This window comes from Diplotaxodon limnothrissa, linkage group LG9 (assembly GCF_057381915.1).
Source record: "Diplotaxodon limnothrissa isolate DT_005_m linkage group LG9, D_limnothrissa_male_GT1.1, whole genome shotgun sequence".
NCBI lineage: Eukaryota > Metazoa > Chordata > Actinopteri > Cichliformes > Cichlidae > Diplotaxodon > Diplotaxodon limnothrissa.
In genome coordinates, this window is record NC_140604.1 from 9,125,442 (window position 1) to 9,141,648 (window position 16,207).

At 41.4% G+C, this 16,207-nt stretch overlaps 1 protein-coding gene across 1 annotated transcript in view; it reads right to left on the bottom strand.

Annotated features, from left to right (window-relative positions):
* The window catches only part of LOC146625084 (partitioning defective 3 homolog), a 359,232-nt gene that overhangs the window by 126,430 nt on the left and 216,595 nt on the right, over positions 1-16,207 (bottom strand). Inside the window, exon 16 of the mRNA XM_085362620.1 lies at positions 10,337-10,523. Within this exon, the coding sequence (XP_085218746.1) occupies positions 10,337-10,523 (187 nt within the window). The remainder of the gene's footprint in view (positions 1-10,336; positions 10,524-16,207) is intronic.

Genomic DNA, 16,207 nt, shown 5'->3' on the forward strand with positions numbered 1-16,207 from the left:
ACTATTTAAAGAGGTGGCGATGACCAGCAGCCAAGCAGTTCCTGAGTTTGAATCTTCATCACAGGTTTAAACTATCTTGGGCTGAAGGCACGTGTAGACTTCACATCTTTTTATATATACTCTATTCAGAGCCAATTAAAGCATCTAAAACCTCACGCGTCATTCTCGCCAGAACATGTTTTGTTTTTTTCACTGTAAACTAACACAAAGGTTTACAGCTGCTAATGAAAGTATAAAGATGGGGACAAAATTATTAGCAAAAATGGCAAGTGTCAATATTATTATCAACCCAGAAAAACTGGCCTGACATCGTCCCCATAGCGAAACATGGCGGTGGGAGGATTATGCTGGGGGAACGCTTCAGTGTGACTGGAACTGGGAATCTCATCAAGGTAGAAGGATTATGATGAAAGATGGATATGTGAAGATTTTGAAAGAAATCAAAGTAGTCAGCAGTAAAACTGGGTCTAGGTCATCGTTTTGTCTTCCAACCGATAACGATCTAAGACATACGGCGCACCTGGTGAAGAACCAAAGCTGTGTTTCAGACTCCTTGTTTTGGTTAAGAGCAGTTTGGAAATGGTTTTAAGAATAAGGCTTTCATAGGGAGGCTAATCAGTCCTCATCTGTACATGTATGAATTACAGAGTGGTCATCAATGAGATGTGGCTTTCAAAAACTATGTCCTTGTTTAAGATGCTTCTTAAGCTCAAAACTCTAGTTTAGTCAGCTCTGACTGGTTGAGCCTGTGAAGCTGAGACCCATACAGCATTCCCACTGGAAAAGCTACCTTAGATATTCAATATTAAACAGGATTTGAAAGTGAAAAATACAGCGTGGCCAATTAGAAGATGAATTCGGTCGTCTAAAGAATGGCACACTTCCTTCTTCAGACCATAGAGCCAGTCCACGTCTCTGGACTGTATTTAGACAGATGTTACATGATACATTAGTGGTTTTTCAGATTCTTTATTTTGTATTTAGCAGTGACTCAAACAAAATTCCAGTCACAGAATTCAAAAAAATTATAATGGGATCCATAATGAATGTTTTTTTTGCCTGTCGATGTTCATTTCATTTGGTCCATCCGTTAATGGGGGAAATAGGGTACATACAGAATTATATGCATACACATGCTATGATCACTATAGTAAGAACATTACTTACTGCTTTCCTCCCATTCAAAGTGCTCCCATCATCTAAAATTAAACAGCGCTGAGGATTGCTCACAGGCAAATCCACAGCTTTAACATCACTCCTTACTTCCTCGCAGGAAGTTGAACGTGTCAAACTGCACATTGGCCTCGTTGCTAAGCGGCGTGTGTTAAAAGCCCTCTGCGCTCACAATTACCCTGGTGACACTGTTTCTTTTCAAACTTCCTCTCTTTCTTTTACTCAAACCTTTTTCACTTGTGTTTCAAACTGACCCCAAAGAGTTAAGTTTCTACTACTTCTTAGTGCAGCTAAGTCTGACCGGGTGGGGTTCTTTGTATTAGTTTCAGCGCCTTGGAGAGGGGGCAAGAGGTGGAGAGCAATGCCCAGCAAGGTGCTTCTGAAATGGTTATTCTGAGGTTTGAGGAGGGCGATTCAGTTGACTGCTTGGATGCATAGCTGAGTCGGGGAGCTTGGAGCTGCCTTCAATCACTGTATGAAGTCCTGCATGAGAAGTTGGTGCAGAGGTTTGTTTTCCTAGCATGTGCACCAGTGGACACCAGACAGTCCAAATACTGGCTAGTAGAAAAGAAAGGTGAAATACGAGATTACTTTTATTTTGTTTATTTCTTAAACGCAAGTGGATTTTAACAAGGGATGTCTCATATAGCTGCTTTTGCTTCACTCGCTTAATTGCACACATAAATCATCAGACTTTAAACACGGATATAAAAACTGTAAGACAGCGCGGTTCGATCAGTGCCACACAGCGGAGCAGCTGCACCTGCGATTTGCCGTAATTCCCTTTTAATTGTGATGAAGTTGCTGAGAGAGGCAGAGAGAGAGAGAACAAGATCAATTAAGACCTCTTTGTCCGTCTGCTCCCTCCTGTGCCGACCCTCTCATTCTTTCCCTGCCTGGTTTACGAAGCTTTTAATTGAGTTTGGCTAGATGGACTGCTCCGGTCTGCTCGTACACGACGGCGACTGACAAGGACCGGGCAAAGATATATTTTGGTGCGTGCGCAGGCTAGGTTAGCTGCACTCCTGTCACAGTGACACAGAGCAGGTCGCACACAGACACAGAGTGTGCGATGCAGGAAGTCGGTGAAGGGAGGGCACAGAAATGAGACATATTCACCGTATTCATAAATCTAGAAGGGAATGATAGCATTTAAAGAAAAAAAGGTCCAAATATGCTGTGAAGCTGTGTGAGTGTGTGAGCCGTCTGGCCTTTAAGTCACTACCAACTTAAATGGAAATTTGAGATTAGTGAAATTGTGTGTGAATGCATCCACGCCTGTGCTGCAGGGCTGTTTGCATTTATATGTAGTTATGCTGATAGTTTGATGGGAAAAACATGTGCTTAACAGAGCACTTGTGATCCTTAGTTACACTGCTGATGACAGAGACTATTAGGGAGTCAACCGAAGTAGGCAGTCCGCCTGCAAAGTTTGTTTGTTCGTGTCCGCGCGAACCGTTTCCACTTTATATGTTAATTTGCGAAATTGTTTACCAGCCAATGTGTATCTAAACACTCGTGAGACTGAGAGCACCGGCACGGCTGTGTGTATTTGCGGGTGTGAAAAATGGATGTGTGGGTACGCTTGTCTGGAGTCCTTCTCCATCCTTGCTGCTTGACAGAGTGTTTCGGAGCTGCCTGGGAAATGATGTTTCCACCTGTGACATTTCACAAAGACAGAGAAGGACACAGTCTAGTTGTCTCTCTCTCGCTCTCATGCTTCCTCTCCGTCGCTCTTGCTGTCTGTTTCTCTTCTCTCTCCGCTTAATGAGAATTGACACCCATCTTCCACTCTGTCAGCCTTACCCAGGCTGAGGTCCAAAGCAGGACGAGGGCAGACACGGTAGTCTTGTGTAGATTAGTGTTGTGACAGTGCCCCTAACGGTCCAAGTGAGAAAATGATGGGTAATTTTGAATAAGTCTGCATCTGTGATACTTATATTATTTTAAAATAACTTGTATTGGCAGGTAACCCCGCAACTTGGTGTTCCATGAAACCCAGGGTTTAATATTTAATTCCAAGTTGTATATAGAAAATGGACGTAAGCACTGTAACATCAGTCATTAGTTTTTGAACTCCAGTAGCTTTATTTTGAATCTTTACTGGCATCTGGGCACAGAAATGAGACAAAATTATGTTATTTAGATAAGAAGGTTTAACGGGGGCAATGAAGAGACTGAGATATCAGATTATTAGTAACACACAAATTTAAATGCTAAGATTTCAATTGCCAAAAACTGTTGGCTGCCAGTGCCACCACTTAGTAGCTCTTAGTAAGTACACCTATAAATTTGAAAATCCTACGTGACTTGTACTGGTGACCTTCTTGAGTTAACGTGTTCGCAAGATGTTCAGAAAATCTGACCTCTGACCTTATAATGTCTAATATCACCGGTATTCAAATAAAAAAGATGCAAGGAGATGCAATTGTGGTGTCACTTTGAAAATCATACATCACTTAGGTTCTCAAGTTATCATATTCATGAATTTTGGTGTCCACATCGCCCACCTAGCCACCCACCCGCCGGGGTGATGACAACACCCCAAGCCTTTGAGGTTGAGTGGTAAAAACTGCTGAATGAACTTCTTGGACAAACTATGACAAACAGTTGGTCATATTTTTCCCAGGCAATTATAATATTATAACAGCTCTTAAACTGTAAACACTGTCAAGGGTTACAGTTCAACAGTTTAAAGTAGCAGAACAGTTACAGGGTATCCAAGTGGAACTAGCCACAGAGACCAAAACACTGCACTACCGTGTAAAAATGGTTATCTTTCAAAGTTGGGCATTTAACACACAACGGCCTTTATGGGGAAAAGTTAAATTTTAAACATAAAATGCAGTATATACTATAATATCTTGTAATTAAAGGCAAAGGTGTTGATAAGCTGTTACAAGCATTACTTTTGCCACCTGTTACATTTCATTTCTTGACAAGTTGAATACTTGTCATGAATACTTTATTAAACTTTGATTTATTATTAGAGTCAGTTACATTTAGTGTGAGAAATAGAGGTGGGTTAATGAGGAGCTAAATAACTAAAAACCAAATCACTGTGGAAACAGGAAGCTTTTATTGTTAGGAGGAGAGAAATTTGCATTCTCTCACAGAGACTCATCTTCAAGAAGATGATTTGAGCACTTGTCTTCTCCCAAGCACAGTCTTTTATTTTGATTTCTTCCCATGCTACACTGCAATATGAACATGTGAGTACTTTTAAGAACTGGTACTTTTGCTTCTGAAGGACGCAGCTGAATGCATCCTCAGTGAGGATTTCACGAAGGACCGAAGGGAAGGATTACTGTGAAGGAGCAGTATTCATACAGATTTACACAGATGTAGCCCATGGTGCTGAGCAGACAGAATCAAAGGTAAAAGTAAAACTTTGTGATTGTCTCTAAGCTACGGTGGCCCTAAGAGGTCAAATACAATGCAACATAAGAAAACACCAGCAACAAAGAAAAACACTGCAAAAGCACATAAAACACAACAGAAACTGAATGAAACACAAAGGAAGTAAAAAAAAAAATCTTGCAAAAAAACCCCACAATGGAAGTGTTTTTAGGGAACAGCTTCCGAAGAGATAGAAACCAAAACATGCGAAGGATTGCACTAAGACTTAAAAGAAGCAGAGGATTCTTCTGTGCTGTGAGGGAGAAAAAGATGCAGGCAATGTGTGTTTTAATCACATGGGTCATGTAATACTAGGGTTGCCAACCGTCCCTTAAAATACGGAATCGTCCCGTATTTCGAAACAAAAGTACACGTCCCGTATTGAGCTAATAAGGGACGCACTTTGTCCCGTAATACAGTGAGAATCAAAAGTAGTCTATAACTTTTAATGGAATTAACGCTTTGTTTGAAAACATAATTCCCAGCCCCTCTCCTGCTTTGTGACCAATGAGCTGACAGCACACTTATGACAATTCGAGTATGACAATTCAGATTACCGCTCATCTCATTGGTCGAGGAAAGGTCGCTTACGGAGAAAATACCGGAAGACAACAGATGACCACAACAAGAAGCATGGCCAACAGGGAAACAAACGCCGTCACTGCGGTGCAAGTCTCGGATGACAGTACACCTAAAGCTGGGCAGACACTGTGCGATTTTTTCAGTCACGTTATTCAGCTCCTGCTCAAACTGCACGATTGACTCGCAGGGGTTAGAAGTTGGTAGGTCACGATGCAGGTCTCACACTATACCGCCCGATGCTCTGATGCGACCTGAGTGCTCACACTGTGCGTCCATAAAATTAAGGTTATAACAGAAAATCTGTCGCTCGCTCTCTGTCTCTCACTCACACAGACACACCACCACCATCAACTTTGCTAAATTGCTAATGAAAAACATGATCAGGCAGCTGTGATTTAGCAGCGATGTAGATCCAACTATTTTCACGGTTGTTGTGGTCGTGATAATTTTGTGAGGCCACATCGAAAAGGCTCGGATGAGCTTTTCAAAGTTCTCCAAGTTGTGCCTCCATCACTTGTGTCCAGATCACACGCTGCACAGCCGTGCTGCTCCGTCTTTTTCACGGCGTTTACGTGTTTGCGCGCGAGCAGTGTGAGCGGCTCACGAGCGATTGATGATCGGGAGTTGGTCGTGAGGTGTTAATCACTTCTCGTTACCCCACGTATACTACACGATGAAGGCCAAAATCGGTCCGATCACTCAAAAATCGGCTCAAAATGGGCCTAAAACCGCACAGTGTAAGCCCAGCATTAGAGCAGCAATGTTTGTTCAGAGAAAGGGAAAAATGGGAAAAGGAAAACACCTGGCTGGAAAAAGTTAATATGGGCATGTGCAGTGAATATCAGTGCTATGTGGCCAGAAGTGTGATAATATAATTTATTTTGTGTAATAAACAACTGCAAGGATAGATGATTACAACAAATAGATGACTAATACATAAAAGTAATACATAGATGAATAATGATGATGAGTTATGATGCGTAATCATGGGAACAAGTGGGTTTACAAACAGGAGCAGCTGATTAGCATTAGAAAAGCTGAAATAATACCTCAACTGAAGCCAATTGTACTAAATGCACTAAATGTGCACTGTTACAAGAATATTTTTCTTTCTATTGTTTTCTATTATTTTAAGTTAAGCAGGACAGAGTTCTTTTAAAGAAAGATTTACTTATATTCTCAAAAGTTAAGCATGACAGGCTTCTGTTTAAGAAAGAGACCTGTTTTATGTGTTAATGTTGTCATTTTGAGCTAAAAATAAATGGCTAAATGATCATTTGTTTCACATGTGTTCATATCACAAAGAATACACATCTACTTAAATCAAATTCAAGTCAAAGGGTTAAAAAAAATAATTTCACACACAAAAAAAGAGCTAGAAAATTCACCACACTGGGAAGGGTGAAGACAACTGGGTCGCCCGGCCCTGGCCACGAGGTGTCCCTTATTTATTTTTCAGGGAGTTGGCAACCCTATGTAATACTGTAGATACATGTTGCTATTAGCCGTTTAGCTGTTAGCTTGTCCCCTACTGTTAGCTGTTCCGTCACATTATTGTCTCTCTGGAAGGTTTTTCACCTTTGGGTTTTTTTTGTGAGCTTTTGCAGCATTTCTTCTATTTGCTGGGGCTTTGCTGCAGTGACCTTTGACCTTTCAGGGACACTTTAGAAAGCAGTTAGTTTTGAAACTGACTGAAAGTAAACATCTTAAAATGTGATTTTTTGCAAATTTGGATGTCTTATTTCAGAGTTCTTGAGATTATACAACAACAAGCTCATTATTTGGAGTATAAAGGCGCCCTTAAAAACAACTAGAAGTGGACCGTTTTTTACAGACACACCCTGCAACTGCACTTTGTCAACTTGTGGGATGAAAACCAGGTGGAAACTAGAAACATTCATTTGCATCTTTAAAAGAGCCTGACGTTAAAATACACTTTCTTTTTTTAAATTTCTCTGACACTGTTCCATGTTTGGAAGAAAAAAAACCTTTCATCTTTGCACTGATCCAAATTATTGTGCAAAGCTGTAATATCAAACCTCTCTTTGTATCTGTTGTGCTGTAAATCATTTGGACATGGCCTTTCCTGTTTGGCTTTGGATTCAAACCAATGAAGGAAGGAGGAGGCACAGCTTAGGGAGTTATTGCTTCAGGTCAGGACCACAGATATTCAAAGTAATAATTTACAACCACTTGTTTACCCAGTGGAACCTGACAGACGTGCTGGCTTCCATCAACTCTTTGAATCATGCTCACACACTCTTTAACCCTGCTCACTGACATCTTGGACTTAAGCAATGCAAACACCGATTTCTACAGCTGGCTGCAGCTTCAGTCAAGTGCATCTCTAAGGAACTTTTACAGTAGATTATCTAGACTTTAGGGCAGACTTTATCTAGTGACTGACTTCAAGTCCCAATCTAGTTTGACTAAGCGCAACACGTCACTGCCAGTAGTAACAACCATAGCAATAAAACGGTCTGTAATATAGCAACAACACATAAAAGCTTGGCTCTTTGTGCATTACCATTTTAAGATCTACAAACGCAGAGTTGTAATATTTACAACTCATTTTATGTTCATTTCAGGCCTGTAAAAGTGATGAAACGCTGAGGGAGCACTAAGTATGAAGGGAGGGAAACACAGGCTTACGTTTTCACTCGGTAAAATATGAACAAAGACAAGCACACATACTCAAAACATGCACCATGGGGAAATAGTACCAAGTGATTTTAAGAATAAAATAAATAACAGGTTGTTCTAATATTTCATCACAATATATATGAGATGGGGTATCTTCCTTAATGACCAACCATTTATCTTGAGGGCCACAGCCCTGCCTCTGGTTACGCCGGAGTTCTGCCTTCCCATGGTCGCCAAATGCTTGTTTATAAGGGGGCCGTCTGATTGTCGGGGTGCTATGTAGACAACATGTATACAACTGAATTGAACTGAGCTGAATGGAATTGAACTGAAAGCTGAGAATGTACTTTTATAAAATCCTAGAGGCTGAAATCAGCAACAGAAACGACTGATAGACAAACTAAGCTTGAATGAATGTCACAAAGCAGCTGGTATGTATTAGTGTGTGTGAACAGAGTCACATAGAGTGAAAGTGATTAAAAACAACAACAACAAATGAATAAAGGGAATTAAATAGCAGAAAACACCAAATGTGAATTTGTTCAATTCCAGTAAGTGAAAAAAGTGAAGACCAATAACAGAAAGGTCATGAATTACAATGATTTTATCAGCCAACCAGCCTTTTTTGCACTTTGTGCATTCACTGTAGGTGTATGGCCTTGGCAAGGCATCTCCCAAGACGATGGAAGGCTGAATAATACTGGAAGCCAAAGGTGAGACTTTCACAGTTCTGTACAATACATATTCAGTGCATATAGACCCCTGGCAGCACTGGTGCAGAGCTTAATTAAAAAGTAACAGTTCCGGTACATTGGAGTCTGGCTGACCCACATCCCCTGCTGGCTCAATACGCCTGTTAACTCTGTGTATAAGTGTGTGCGTGTGTGTTTGGTGGGATATTGGGGGCACTTGAAAAGGGAAATGAGAAAGGGTGTAAGTCAGTCAGAATGATGATACACACTTGATGCGTTTAAGCAGCTGTAAGCATTTGCATAAAAAAAATGTGTGCATGATGTGTGTTTGTGTGTGTGTGAGAGAGAGACATGAATTATTCAGAATAACCCTAGGCAGTGCTATATAGCGCACTCCTGCCTTATGGGCTTACATCATGCATGTGCGTGTGCATATGTGCGTGCGGTTGTGCATTTGTGTGAGTTTATAGACGGGGAGCGTGTGAGGAAACCTGAGTGCATTTCAGCCATGCGCTGTGGACCTAATCCACTATGACAAACCTCTGACATCACGTGCACAACAGGCATGCTGAGCAAATCCAGTCATTTATAATGAATGAGACAGAGAGAGAGAAAAAGAAGAGTAAGAGGGTAGAGAGTCTCCAGGGAAAACGATATAAAAATAATAATAATAAAAAGGAGAGAAACAGACAGAGCATCTCTATCTGTGGCAGCCAAAAACATCATCTTCAAGCCACTTGCTGCATCCATCCATGTGGCCTCAAACAGCCAATCATCACAAAAAAAAAAAACCCCACCAGCAACAACAAAGAAAGAATGCAAGAATTAGAAACAATGAGTGGTGAGTGGAAATGCAGGTGCTGATTTCTTTTGTCTCTGTCATTCCGACAAGAATTACAAGATGATTGGATGTCTTGGAAATACATTTCCGGTAACTGAACAATGCAATCAATTCAGGAAATGTCAGGAAATTTTAGAGTAACTACTGGCTATTTTAAAGCAGATATAAGGGTTGAAATGCCTTTCCTTTTTCTACACCCTCACCCCTTTTCTTTCCTTTGTGTCTACTGGTTCCTCTTCTTATCTAGCTAAACTCTTTAAGAGCTTGTTGTTCTGAAAATGTTGAAGAATCCAAGTCTCATTTACATGCCGAAATATGTCAGGAGGGTGGCACCAGTCGGGCTGCAGACTGAGTGGGGTGCCAAAATCCCACAGGTGGTGAGGGTTGGAGTGCTGGAAGAAGAATATGGGTCCCCAAGAGTGTTGCTGTGTGACTACTGCTGCTGATTCCATTACAGTCTCTCTCTCACACAGACACACACACAGACACACACACACAGACACACACACACACACACCTATACCCAGACTCATATTTTAGGATTCCAAGCAGAGCCCTAAAGCAGAATGTCATTACTGTCCTACAGTGAACTTGGTGTACGATATGAAAACTTTATTTCCTGGTTCGTTACGGCAGTAAGACTGTCCCGTTTACCAATTTCTACCAAGGAAAAACCATTACAATATCTAATAAATGTGGGAAATAGTTGCTGAAAATGCATGCACATTCGGTCAAAAAATAAATAAATAATCATAATTAACTGGTATGACATTCTGCAAAATCTTCAATCCAAAAACTGTGATGCTCTTCTTTCCTGGACCAGTTCTGGGTAAACATAATCTCCCACCTCAGCGGTGGAGACTTTGGCTGTGCTAACAAACTAGCCAGCCTACACATCATATAAACTCTGTCCTACTCTCTCCCACAAAGGGGGCCGTCTGAAGTCCATCAAGCCATAAATAATTCAGCCGACTCTCCCACAAAGTGAGAACAACCTGCAGCTTACCATTCATTCTGTCCGGGCAGCTCATGAATCCAGGGAACTGGGTTTTCTCCCACAAAACCCATGTCATCATGGGAGCTGGACGACGACTGGTCAGACAGGTGGGAAGGGAGCAGGGGTGGCCTGTCGTCTTCGATCATTACTATGTCGTCCTGTGGCATGTTCACAGTCGGAGAGAGCTGGGAGCGACCTGAGAAAAACCAGGACAAGGAGAGACTGATTAGCAAATGGAGTGTGACCGCGTATATTTGAGCTTCATTTCAATTATAAAATACAAAACTGTGTCAAGACCCATTTATTAAACTTTTTTTTTTAAACGCACACACCCCATGTGCAGACATATTTGTGTAAATATAATTTTATCTTGCGTTCCTAATTAACAGCATGACACTGCAAACAGATAATGCTGAGGACGTTATTTTGCAAAACTAGTGGATTTCTGCTCTTATCTGGAGTAGCAGTACTGAAAGGAAATAACAAACATCTTCTAAATGATAGCACAGTTCACTCATGGAAAGTCTAAGTGGCCATGAGGACTCATAAGACAAACACAAAGTGCTCTAATGTCTATCCAGTCTCTTAATGTCACAGGCAAAAGTTCTGGACCCGGGTAGTTTTAGCTATTCTCCTTCACTGTCCTCCAAGGACAAATACAAGCAGAAAAAGGCCTCTCCCTGATCTGTATTCTGTCCCGCCTGACCCTCCCCGCTGAGGACTTCTTTGAATCGCTCTTTTGCTGCTCCTCAGGAGTCAAAGTCAATGGGGAATGTGCTGGCACTCAGCGCCAAGGGCAACAGAAGGGTTGTTCAACAGCATGAGAAGTGGCATTACAATGAAGAGGCGGAAGCTTCATTCTGAAAGCCGATCTGCGCACGACTTCTTCGTGGCCGATCCGAACGCGAGACAAGTGATGAGACGTGAATTCAGCCACACACCTGCTTGCCATTAGACAAAGTCTTTCAGAGATTCTGGACTTCCTGTGGTCGTTGCTTTTGTTTCCATTATCACAGAGGTATTTTGCAAATTTAATAGCTTAGGAACAATTGTGTGTAATCACTAGCAGCAGACAACAATATTTACTCTGGCAGGATCCCAACGTGAATCTGAGAGTCATTTAATTTCACTGGGGCCCGACGAATGATAAATGCACATTGTGGAAGTAAATCTCAGCACCAATCAATGCAGCAGCGAGCGGTATAGTTTAGTTTCGGTACTTGGAGATTAAAAAAAAGGGAAGAAAAAAAAACAAAGAAACAAAACAGAGCTGCGTGGGAGAGGACAGAAATAAAGGCGCACTTATCCAGCACTCACAGCGCCAATGAAAGTCAATGTGGAAAGGTGCGTTTTTTAGGTGATTTGCCATGTTGACGTGTGACAGAGGAGATTTGTCCAATCCAAACCAGTGAAGCACAAAACAACACCAAAAAACTTTTCCGCCGTACAGTTCTTATAACTGGGAAATTATCTATGGAGGCCAAAGAGTTTTTGTAGTACCACCATATTGCTGTGAAGGCTGACATTTTACTTTGAAAGTCTATGGGGATTGACTTGCTTGTGTAGCAAGGCTCAAGTGGTCATTAAAAGAAACTGTCAGGTTTGGTAACTGCAGCTTTAACAGCTTTAACTTGGAGTAATTGTTTTCTGTACAGCTTTCAGTGTCTTGTGTCGTTGCGGAGGAATCATGGAGTGCTCTTTAAAAAAGTTTCATTTCATTGGGGTTTGTGGGAAGTCTTAAATGGGCTCTTTTAAGGTCTGGCCACAGCATCTCAGTCAGTTTCAGGTCAGGACTCTGGCTTGTTGCAACTTTGATTCGTCTTTAGCTATTCTGATGTAGATTTGCTGCTGTGTTTGTTCTGTTGCATGAACTATTTTCAGCCAAACTTTAGCCAACAGCTGGCCTAACATTTGTCTCAGAGGACCTCACGGTCAACTTGAAGACAGCAAGACGGCCAGGTCCTGTAGCTCCAAGACAATCCCAAATCATGACCCCCTCCATCACTGTCCTTCAGAGGTGGTATGAAGTGTTTGCGCTGTGCTGTGTTGTAACACTACATAACAAACAACTCCACTATTTGATTCATTCAGATGCAATTGAACAGCCGTGCTGCTGTTCTTAAAAGATAAGGGGGAACACTTCCAAACAAGCCATACTTGTTCAGTCATTTTCTAATCTACCAACTTAAACTTTAATATTTAACATTCTAACTGAGACCTGCAGAGTCACAGTCAAACCTTGGGGGGGATTTACATGGATGTACACTCCTGGGAAGATTGTGGCATTGTGTTAACACACATCTGAGTGCACCATACCAGCAAACTGAATGCTCCTTACAAAGGCTGCTTTTATAGAGGTACTTAGTTTTTTACTAACTACACCCGTGACTGCAAAGTCATGTGAAACCTTCTTTTTCACATGACCATACTTTTGCATCTGTTAACCGGTTCTACTGAGAGCCTAGTCCTTTTGTCTTTAGATTGCTAATCTAAAGCAGTTAAGATGGCTACCAACACTGTACAGGTGAAATGAAGGCCATTTCTCACTCAGACAGCTTGACAGAGAACCGCAGGTGATTGAATTCCCCCTGTACTGTAAATCAGGAGTATTGGAGTAATGGCAGTGATAAGTCCAGGAAGTCAATTAGGCTAAGCTAAATGTATCATTCTCACAGTAGACAGACCAAGAAAATTCAGTTATTTTATAGTTGAATTTTGATTATTAATAAAAGTGGTTGAAGTAATTTCTCAAGTTATTATGATAGTTTCTTTCAATAATGTCTAGGATCAAGGGAAATGAAGGTAAGTAAAATCTGCACAGTCTATTAAAGTGAGAATAAATAGATATGGTTTTACTTCTGTAAATCTGTATAAGTAATATACGTGTAGAATTCTAAGGATATATCTGACCTTATTTTCTGAGCCTTTTCTGTCATGACAGCACTACTTAGTCATTTTCCCTTCAAAATTTCAAATGTCATGCTTTACAGTCAGTTTAGCAAAAGTGCGACAGTGTCAGTAAAAGATGCCCTGCGGTTGTGTTTCCACGGGGGCTTTTCTTATACCTGCATTTACATTCCCTTAGTAAGTAGATGGAATTGCTTCTCGGTTGCATCAGCAACAGAGACTTTGACTGCAGCAGCAACCCTGAACAGACACAGAGTATTAACTATGTCTTTCTAAAAAAAAAAAAAAAAACCCACCCAAAATAAAACTTTAAAACTTTTAGTGCATGTTCACTTACACCACACACGGACAGAACATTTGCTCAAATTTACAATATGCTCTCTTTAAGACGACACACCATCTATAATCACCTTACATACACTTGTGTCACGGTCCACTTTGCTAGAGGACACTGCTTTAATTAGAAAGTCTGCAGGCTTTTCTCCCAGCTTCATGAAATATTTCCAGTCAGGACCCCTTGACACAAGTGACCACCACTGCAGAAGAAAAGTCGTTACAGTTACCACTTCCGTGCCTATGTGCACATGCACTACAGCACTGTATGAAGAGTGCGCAGGAAAAACCGGGGCCGTGCCGATGCTTTCAAAGGTGAAAATATAATTAGAAACTGCAGCGAATGCTTTTCTGCAGCTGTCAGCATAATCAGCATAGAGGGAAATCACAGCCCGCCTACTCATGATACTTGACTCTGAACATGACTAACCGGGACAATGAAACAGACGAGACTAAGGTTGGCTGGAGAAGACAAAGAGAAAATGGCTCACAGGGAACAATATGTTGATACGAGTTCAATCACACTGTGGTTCATAAAACTTGGCTGAGCAAAGGGCGGAGTGGGAATAGAGGCAGACGCTTTTCAGCAACTTGGAACAGCGAGGCTCAGATGGAGCAGCTCACTCACTGCTTTAACACCATTGTCTTTTATCAGCTCCTCACAGTAGCTGACGAGCCAGCCAGATCGACACGGTGAACAGTCATGTGTGTTGGAACTCGGAATAACTAGTGATGGAGGCATTTTGAAAGTCACTTCTGTTTGTTATGGAGAAGTGATTCTTAATGCAAAGTGCTGATGAAATAATGAGCAAGAATATTCTTAAGGCCTTTTTTTGTAATTGTTGAGCGTCGTTTTACTCCCATCACACCCAACCAGTCGCAGCATAAGGCTGCCCCTCTTCTGAAATTTTGTTCTACTGGACATTTCTTCCTGATAAAAAGGAGTTTTTCCCTCCTACTGTCGCCAAGTGCTTGCTCACAGGCGGTTGTTTGATTGTTGGGGTTTTCTCTGCATTATTGTATGGTCTCTACCTTACATTATAAAGCACCCTGAGGTGATGACGTAAAAAAGAAAAAAAATGACAGAAACTATGGAATTTTTCATGCAGTTATCTGGACTTCAACTCACTTATCTGAGAAACGTAAGCCAAAATTTAAAGCATTATTAAACATGACCCCACTCTACACCCCTGCCGAGCTATCTTGTTTACAGACAGAAAGTTGAGATGCATGCACACGCTACCAAAAACATAACCTCCAAGGTGAAAGGTAATTAAACAGTTTGCATATTCACTTTTACATTGCTAAAGCCACGCCAATCTCTCTGCACATGTTTCTGAAATTCCTATGAGTTGATACCGATGCCACAATACTGAAGCAAAGATGTTCTTGCTCCCTCTAACAGAGCGTGCGGACGAAGACGGATGAGCTCTCTGGCTCCAGAGGCCACCTGGCTGCATCCATCCAAATAGATCAGAGTATCGCTCTTCTCTTCTTTCTGCCCTCTGACCAAGCATTACCTGTTGAAACATTGAGCTGTGAGGTGAGAGGTCACACTAATAGCCTCACTCCATCTTCCCTCTCCTGCTCGATTTCCTCCATCTCTGTCCCATCACGCACTCTCACACTTTCTTTTCCTCTATGTTCTCCCTCCTCCTTTTCCTCCTTCTGTGAAACTTTGGCCTATTGATGTGGATGGAGGAGAGGTCATTAGTTGATCCATGCTGTCACAGCTATCAGACCCATACACGGATAGCAGCGGGTAATCACCCTAAGTACATACCAGCAGAAGCCGAAAGCCTTTATGTACACCAAGGGACATCGGTGCCGTTTTTCAGCAGTGTTCCACAAGGGATTCCTTCATTAATGCTATTGATCAGCGCATTTAGTAGATTGGCTTTATGACAATCTCTTCCTTGTAGGGAAACATGGCATCAAGATGTCTGGTATATGAAGAGCAGCTACTAAAGTGTGAGACTTATAGAGACACGTGGAGATGATCAATGCTTCCCATGGACACAAGAACAGAACCTTTAACATCCAGTCAATTTCTTATATATTTAGAATCCTGGCTGAAGGTCCCTATAACCACATACTGGCAAATGTGTGTCTATTATACACGTATGCTTGGAAAACTAAGGTGATGACAGCTTAATGCTAAAACATCAATTTATGGAAGTCATTGCTACGGCAAAGACTGTCTTCAATACATCGTCTGACCACCACTCTGCGACGTATTACCACGAAGCAACTAAAAGGTTTTTCTTTTCTAGAGGTCAAGCCATCGATGGTGTTGAATGAAGAACAGCACTCACATCCAAGGCTTTTATTTAGCCTGCAGATGGCATTTCAGGGAACAGCATCAAAATCACATCAATATTTTTTCCACACAAACAGCAGCCAGAGTAGCTCAATATCCAGAAACAGTATGTTAAAGAAAAAAAAAGTACTTTCACTTGATTCATTGTAACGGGTTGGTTTATAACATTAGTTTGTACTTTATACACAAATTAGAGTTACTGTGTGGTACTTTTTATGATTAGAGTCTCCCTTTCCCACAATATCACACAAATTATACTTTAAATACAACACTGCTGATATGCACAAGTGTTTCTAAAAGTAAAACTTCCTTCACCCCCA